At 52.9% G+C, this 8,084-nt stretch overlaps 1 protein-coding gene across 2 annotated transcripts in view; it reads left to right on the forward strand.

The window, feature by feature from the left end:
• The window catches only part of KAZN (kazrin, periplakin interacting protein), a 93,452-nt gene extending 86,259 nt beyond the window's left edge, over positions 1–7,193 (forward strand). For both annotated transcript variants that reach the window (XM_075027493.1, XM_075027492.1), the window contains 6 exons: positions 2,511–2,647; positions 3,070–3,240; positions 3,629–3,818; positions 4,003–4,133; positions 4,429–4,479; positions 5,093–7,193. In XM_075027493.1, the coding sequence (XP_074883594.1) occupies positions 2,511–2,647; positions 3,070–3,240; positions 3,629–3,818; positions 4,003–4,133; positions 4,429–4,479; positions 5,093–5,260 (848 nt within the window). In that variant the 3' untranslated portion in view covers positions 5,261–7,193. The remainder of the gene's footprint in view (positions 1–2,510; positions 2,648–3,069; positions 3,241–3,628; positions 3,819–4,002; positions 4,134–4,428; positions 4,480–5,092) is intronic.
• The last annotated feature ends 891 nt before the right edge of the window (positions 7,194–8,084 follow it).

An 8,084-nucleotide genomic window follows, 5' to 3' on the forward strand; every position in this document is an offset into this window, starting at 1 on the left:
CCTCTAGCATCAGAGAGTGCAAATGTGACTTAAACTTTTATAAGAGCCTCTTGGTATCCTCGAGGCAATTTAAAAAAATAAATATATATATGTGTGTGTGTGTGTCGCAAAGTGTTCAAGGGCTTGAAAATAGAGGGGTTTTCAGCAGTGTGCTATCCTACGGGGATGGGGCTGAGACCGACCCTGCCTGGGAAGGGTTGCAAGGAGCAGAAATTCCCCCTCTGGAGCCCAAAGCACTTAACGTGTCCTTGAGTTGCAGCCAGTGCGGTTGGTAACTCTGGGTACCTGCTTCTGTGGGGTCTGGATCTCACCCCAGTATGGCTCAGTCAACTTATCATTAATTTTTCTTTTCCAGCAAGTTTTTAGTTCATGTGAAATAACTGGGCAGGGGCAAGGATGTTGTTAAATATACACAGGCGGCAGGAAAGTGCTTTTTTTTAAAACTTAGATGTGGTCTGGTTGTGATTATTTTTAGAGGGTTTCTGTAGTAATTTCCCAAGCTGGAAAAAAAGTAAGGAAAGTCCCAGTGTTGGAAGGGGCTGAGTTGTCCCAGCAGGAGTCACGGTCATTGAAGTGGGCAAGGAAGAATCCCAAGCGCTCCCTGTCATGGGACAGTGCGAATCGTTGCAGCATTTCTTAGCTGGTTTGTTGTTGTTCTGGGTTTTGATTTACCTCCAATGCTTAATGGCAGAGTAGTTGGTCCAAAGAATTTAATATCCTGGTTTTTAACAGATAAAAATCTCTGTTGTCCCAAACATCTCCCTCTTCTTCCACTATTTGGTCTGATTCCCCCCCCCTTTTTCTCTGCTAACCTGCAAGCTCTCTCCCCTCTTTACTGGCTCTACCCCAAGCACTTGTTTTATTATGCATCTTCCCAGCACACACTTAACAGTAATACCTGTACTCAGAAATAAGTTCCTACCTGAGTAAATCTCAAGCTGGCGGTTGTAACGAGCTTGGATGGGATGCGGGAGGTAGTTGAAACGTGTTATATAGAGCTGGCTGAGCAGGGTGCTGCTGCTCTTATTTAGGGGCTATTGCAGTGCATTACGGGGGCATGTTATATATGGTGCTGGGAGAGACCCTGTTATTAGATTATTCTGCCTGATGTCTGCAGTGCATATCTAATAACAGTGCTGTCCCTGCTTACACGCAGGTGGAAATGCTTTTATTATTTAAGAGAAAGCAGCTTGGGGGGGGGTGGTCCCCAGCTGTAGGAAGGTGGGAGCGGAGTTCCCCAGCATGAGCTTTCCTGTGCTGGGAGAAGGCAGAGACATGAAGCCAAGGGTACCAAAGGTGCTAATTGCGCTATTATTTCCTTTTAAGAGTGCCACAGTAATGATTTTTTTGTATTCCTCAGTCCAGTCTTTATCCCACACGCGCCTCATCAGGAGGATCTCAGAGGCACGTCGTGGTGTAGTTTAAGCCCCCAAAAGAAGTGGCAGATTGGACGTGTGCGTGGAGATGGGTCCCACTCGTGATGGTGCTATTATCTTCTAGCGGCTTTTGTAATACAGACAGCTCTTGGTGGCTTTGGGGTTGGTTTTTCTGGTGGGTTTTTGGGAGTTTAGGGGTTTTTTTTAAGTTAGAGAGACGACTTGCAAGGCTCCTCTCCTTGCAACACAGTGAGTGCAGGGAGCGTTGGAGGGACAGAGGGTGTTTTGTACCATCCCACTCCCTCAAGAGCAGCACTTCTTCAGGGCAGAAAAGCATGCAAAGTCTTTCCTATAATGAAAAGCAATATTTGTATTCCGATTCCTAAATTGGGTATTATTTTGGTGGGTGGGGTGTATCTGGAGCAGGGAGCCACAGGGCGTCTCTGCAGCACTGCCAAGGACCGGGTTCAAGGCTGAGCAAAGCACTTAATGTGCAGAAATTACTCAAGTCCCTTGTCCTATGTGGTATTTCTGTAATTCTCCCTGGTTTTACCAGACTTCCACCAAAAGCTGTCCCTGTGTCGGTGGTCAGCGACCATCTCTCTCGCTGGCGTGTGGGTCTCGGTTTCATCTCGGGACTGACGAAATGCCCCCATCGCATCCCGTGGTGTCCCCGCTCCCCCAGCCTCCCGCTGTGTCCCCTCGCAGCATCGTTGAGCTGGAAGGGGACATGCAGGGAGCCGTGTCCTGGGCTTGTGGGAGCGCTGCAGGAATCCGCCTCGCTGCTAAAAATAAACTGGTTGTGGTTTATTTATCCTGGAAAGGGAGCAGCAGGTTTTCCCTGTGCTGGGCCCTGAGGCTGCGGCAGCGGTTTTGCTCCCGAATCTCCTTTTCCAGGGGCCAAGTTGCCTCTTGGAGGGTGGTTGATGATTAGGAGCCACAGCGGCAATGTGGTGGGCGTTTTGGGGGGCTGCTGGGCGCATGCAGGGGGTGCAGCAATAGGGGTGAATTAGGTGTCTGCTCCCAGCCCAGCCCTTGGGGTCATAATTTTGGTACTTTTTTCTCAAAAAATAAAAGAGATGGAGGCAAGGGGCTGTCGTGACCCCCACGCTCAAGCTGTTGTCTCTCCTGCAGCCATGAAAGCCGACCGCAAACGCTTGAAGGCAGAGAAGACGGACCTGGTGAGCCAGATGCAGCAGCTGTACGCCACGCTGGAGAGCCGCGAGGAGCAGCTCCGCGACTTCATCAGGAACTACGAGCAGCACAGGAAAGTGAGTTGCGGGAGCCCAGCACCGTGGTCTCGTGGCACGGGGGGGCTGGCGGCAGCGTGACCGCGAAACCCAGTTTGCCATTGGGCAAAAACCCACCAAAGCTCCAGCCGGCCTCTTGTGAGCAGGCAGACTTGCAGCAGGCTAAGGATAAATAGAACCAGAGAAAATTGGGCCACCGAGCCAGACCTGGGAAATTCGATGTAATTTTTGCCAGGTGCACGGCAGGCATCCCTTTTCAGGGGACTGGCCATATCCCGCAGCTCCCTGCTCCTGCCATCCCTGCTGGCATAGGGCTCCTTTGCGGTACCTTTGGGTGTCACCAGTTGGGTGGCTCCGAGGGGGTCATGGCAGAGGGTGGGAGAGGGTTTTGTAGTAGCGCATGGGTTTCCCCTTCCTGATGGGCACCTTGCCTTCCCCCCCAGGAGAGCGAGGATGCAGTGAAAGCTCTGGCAAAAGAGAAGGACCTTCTGGAGCGGGAGAAGTGGGAGCTGCGGCGGCAAGCCAAGGAGGCAACGGACCACGCCAGCGCCCTCCGCTCCCAGCTCGACCTGAAAGACAACCGCATGAAGGAGCTGGAGGCCGAGCTGGCCATGGTGAGCTCGATAACGCAGCGGGCACGGCTCAAGGGTCAGCCCTGCACCGCTGCTGCGGGCGCTCGGCTCGGCAGCTCAGGTGCTTGAAACACCCCAGTGAGTTTTGCTGAAGTGAAATATTTATTGCAATATTGCATTTAAGCGTTTGCCGCTGTGGCGGCATGCGCGCGTTTGCTGCTGTTGTCGCGTTATTGCACTACTGGCAGAAAAAAAAAATGCCATAGCTAAAAAGGAGCCAGATTATCCTTGGTGCAGGGAGCATTTACTTGCAAAGAGGAGGGTGGGTTTGCTGCAGTGTGTTGCTGCTGGTTCTGCTGCGCCGGGAGATGTTCATATGGTTCCCCCCACCACCAACAACCACCACCACCACCTCGGTGTCCTTCCCCAGGCCAAGCAGTCCCTCGCCACCCTGACCAAGGACGTCCCCAAGCGTCACTCCTTGGCCATGCCGGGCGAGACGGTGCTGAACGGCAACCAGGAGTGGGTGATGCAGGCCGACCTCCCGCTGACGGCCGCCATCCGGCAGAGCCAGCAGACCCTCTACCACTCGCACCCCCAGCACTCGGCGGACCGGCAAGGTGAGCCCCCCTGCGCGGGTCAGGGCGCGGGGCCAAACCCATTTTGGGGAGCTGCCTTATTCCCCCATAGAGGTGAAAAAACAGGCCAAACACCCCCAAAATAGGTTTTTTGGAAGTATTTTTGCATGGGGTCAGGTTTGCCAGCGTGATGTTAACTCCCCGATTGCCCCCCCTTGCCTTCCAGCGGTCAGAGTGAGTCCCTGTCATTCCCGGCAGCCGTCCATCATCTCCGACGCTTCCGCGGCCGAGGGCGACCGGTCGTCCACACCGAGCGACATCAACTCGCCCCGGCATCGAACGCACTCGCTCTGCAACGTAAGGCACTACGTGATGGGGGGGTGCTACGTGGGGGCTTGCTTCCCTGCTGTGTGGGTCTTGCTGGGGAGACGGGCTCTGGGGATGCTGTGGGTCCTCTGCTTCCCAAAATGATGTTGATTTTGGGGTGGGGTACAGGTCGGAGGTTTGCTGACCCTAGAGAGTTGCTTTCCTGGGGGTTTATCCCACCCCACAGCAATTCGGCTGCCGGAACAAGCTGGTTTTTGTTGTGGAGGTGGGGAGTCCCTGGCTGTGTTGGGGTTGATTCAATGGGATCTGTCTCCTTCTGCCGCAGGGGGACAGTCCTGGACCGGTACAGAAGAACTTGCACAACCCAATTGTACAGGTAGGGTACAAAGCCCTCTTTAAATCCTGCTTGTGAGACCCAGTCCCGTGCTAGCCAGTACTCGGGACAGGGGGAGGGGGTTGCTCAGAGGCACCGATTTGGGTTTTTAAGAAAAAGAACAGAAGCTGTCCTGAATTGTAAGTCTGGCATGTGTCAGATTTCCGTGATTTGCCCCAAAATCCAGGTGCTGCCATAGGCCGTTGCTGTGCTCAGGGCCCATCGCAGTCTCGATTTCTGTAAGGCACAGCCTAGATCAGGTTATTCTTCTGTATTTGACCCTGAAACATTGGGGTATTTTTGCAAGCCGTGGACAGACCCTTGCCTCTGACCATAGGTTCCTGGAGCTGAACTCCTGAACCAGTTGAATTAAGAAGCCAAGATCACAGAAATGCGGAGAGGGGGCCCAATTTCACTGCCAATTCCACCACACATATTTCAGGAATTTTTTATTATTTTTTTTTTTTTTTGGTCCAGGACCTTAACACTGCTTTTGACCTGGACCCTGTGGTCTGTCATCCCTGATGCAAGACATATGGGGGGGGGGGGCTGGTGGTGGTGGTGCAAATTAAACGCTCAGTGGCCAAACCTGTGTCCTCTCTCCCCACCCCTGCAGTCTCTAGAGGACCTGGAAGACCAAAAACGGAAAAAGAAGAAAGAGAAGATGGGCTTCGGCTCCATCTCCAGGGTGTTCGCCCGGGGGAAGCAGCGCAAGTCCCTCGACCCTGGCCTCTTCGACGGTACGGCCCCTGACTACTACATCGAGGAGGATGCGGACTGGTGACCCCCCCGCGCCGGGTGAGCGCCGGGAACCTCTCCCTGGCCTCGCCGTCGCCGATGTACATACCCCCAGCCCAACCCCGCCTGTGGACGTGTTACCTGTTGTCTTGGGAGCGATGCAGCTGTGTCGTAACTTCAGTTTTTTTCCTTTTTTTGTGTTGGTTTTTTTTTTTTTTTTTCCATACCGGTGACTCCTTTGTTGTCGCTTCAGTTTGTCAGTTTGGGTTGGTTTTTTTTGTTGGTTGGGTGGTTTTTTTTGGTTGTTTTTTCCTTCTTCTATTCACGAAACTTGAAACTTGAAGGACTGCTGTGTCTCTGTAAATACCAGAAATATTGTGCACTTTGTGCTTGTGACGTCTCTTGTCCGAAACCCGCTGTTTTCTGGAGCCCAGCCCGCGGGATGTCCTCGCTCGGGGACGAAGGACCTGCCCAGCTGAGGGACCTTAGAGAGAAAACACACACACACACACACAGAGGAAAAAAGAAAAAAAAATCTCATTTGCTGTGACGTCTTCCTGGCCGAACCCCGCGGAGGCGACACGGGCTGGTTGTAACGCCTGCCAGTCTGGAAATAAGTGTTTTAACGTTCCTTTTTAGTTGTTTTAATTTATTTGCACAAACCCAGAGGAGCTATTCTAACTAAATTATTGCAGAAGTTTGGGGATTTTTATATTTTTCCACGTCGGTTGGGATGGGGTGGGGAGGAAGAAGGGTGTGTTTGTACTGTACTGTCCTGGGAAGCTGCTGCCGGTGGCGGGGGGGGGCCGGAGCCGTGGACCCCCACCCTGGACTCCCTCGGCCCCACGGCTGCAGATGCCCCAGGAGCACTTAACGCCTTGGAAAACGCAAACCTAAAAATACATGCCGGGAAATCGGACGGGGCGGAGTGGCGGGGGGGGAAGCTGGTGGGAGCTTCGCCCGCCGTTTTTCCCTACATTTGGGGGGCTCACCCTTTGCTTCGAGTAAAGTTTGGGGAGATCCGGCATGAGCTGGGAGGAGGGGAAAGGCGATATCCCAAGATATCCCCGTATCCCGAGACGTTGCCCGGCCGGGGCTGGCCACCCCGCTCCCATTCGGGGTGTTCTCGCTGTCGGGGGCCGGGGAAATCGGTACGAGTCCCCACTGGGGGAGGTTTTTCTGGCGCTGGGGCGATTTTTAAGCGCAGGTGCAGCTTGTTGCTTCCAAATCCCCTGGAAATGCCCCAAAACCACCCCCCTGGCGCGGCGACCGCTCCCCTTCTCCACTAACACGCACCGCGCTCTGCTTATGCCAAGATAAGTACCTTATGCTTTAATGCTTACGATATAATTTTAAGCTCTTAAAAAAATTGTATTAAGATTTATTTAATGATGCTATCATAGTGTATTATTTTTCTTAATTCCGATACGCACGCCCTGATTGAAAAAGGGGTATTTTGTCTTAAATCACCGAACTAAACCGCCGATGCCCTCGCGCTGTGTAATTCCTGCTAATGGGATGATGCGGAGAGGCCATGGGGGGGGCGAGCGGAGGGTCTGACCCCCCCGGGCTCTGCCGAGGGGCGGGCCTGGGGTGGCAGGGCAGGGTTTGCCCCGTGGCATCTTTCTCTGCAGAGAAGCATTTTTATACGTTTTGTTGGTTTGGGGGGGGTGGGTTGGGTTTTTTTTTTTTTGTCCTCCTTGCATTTTTATAATTTAAACTATAAACCACCGGAACAGATGAGCAATCTCCTTGTTATCGAGTAGTTTCCTTTGCATTTCAGCTTTTTTGTAAATTAGGAAATAATTCTAAAAATTACTAAGAGGATGATTTATTTAAAAGAGAACTTCGATAAATAGCATATGAATTATGGGTAACATTAGATTTAACTTTTCCCCACGTGAGTGGGGGAGAATCCTTGAAGGCATGGATGCAAATATAAAATTATAAAAGATCTAAATAAAGCTTATTTTAAAGTACGGATGAACTCCACGTCATTTAATTGCTTGTCAGATGGAGATCCTGGGCTGACACCGGCGGCGGCACGCGGGCATCTCCGTCGTGGCACCGGGCCCAAGCCGTGAGGGTGTTGGGCAGGGTGGATGTCCCCCCTGCCCTGGCTGCCGTGTGAATCGGGGGGTCCCTGGGGCGATGGGGGATGCAGGTGGGATGCAGGAGGCGGCTGCATCCCTGGACCAGCTCTTTCCCAGGACCGGCTGCCGGCCGAGCGCTTGCACCTGGATGCGGCGATGCTGGCGAGAGGCTGGGGCTGTCGGTGCATCCGTATAAAACGGGGATTTAAGGATTTAAGGTAAGTGAAGATTTGGGAATGTGGTGGAACAGCTAGGAGATGTCCCTGTCGGATACAGAAGGTGTAATGCAAAGGGCCAAGAAAAGCAGGTGGGACAGAGAAATGAGGTTTTGTGCTCGTAACGCTCGTTAGTGGATAAATTATTGCTACTAATTTACGCATGGATAAGTTATTAATTTGCGGATGGCGTTGGTCACTTTGTAGGGTCGTGCCAGCGCTTCCAGCGGGGCCTGTGGGTGTTTTGGGGTTGATGGCCGTGTTTGCAGGCTGGAGTGAAGCGGAGGACGGCCGTGTCGGAGGCGAGGGCTGCGGGTGCAGCGGAGCTGGGTGGCTGGTGCTGCGGTTGATGGTGGTGGTGTGCCCGAGGAGGCCGTACGGGGGGTCAGGGTGTCCTGCAGGGAAGGTGTCCCCCAGACTGGCGCTCTGCAGTCAGAGCCGCTCGAGGTACTCTAGCTACAATGGAGTGGGGGGGGGGGGACCATTTTGGATAAGACCTGCAATGATTTTGTGTTTTTTAAAAATAATGAGGGTATAGATGAAGAGATGTACCTTTTTTTTT

Source organism: Buteo buteo, chromosome 5, assembly GCF_964188355.1.
Source record: "Buteo buteo chromosome 5, bButBut1.hap1.1, whole genome shotgun sequence".
Lineage (NCBI taxonomy): Eukaryota > Metazoa > Chordata > Aves > Accipitriformes > Accipitridae > Buteo > Buteo buteo.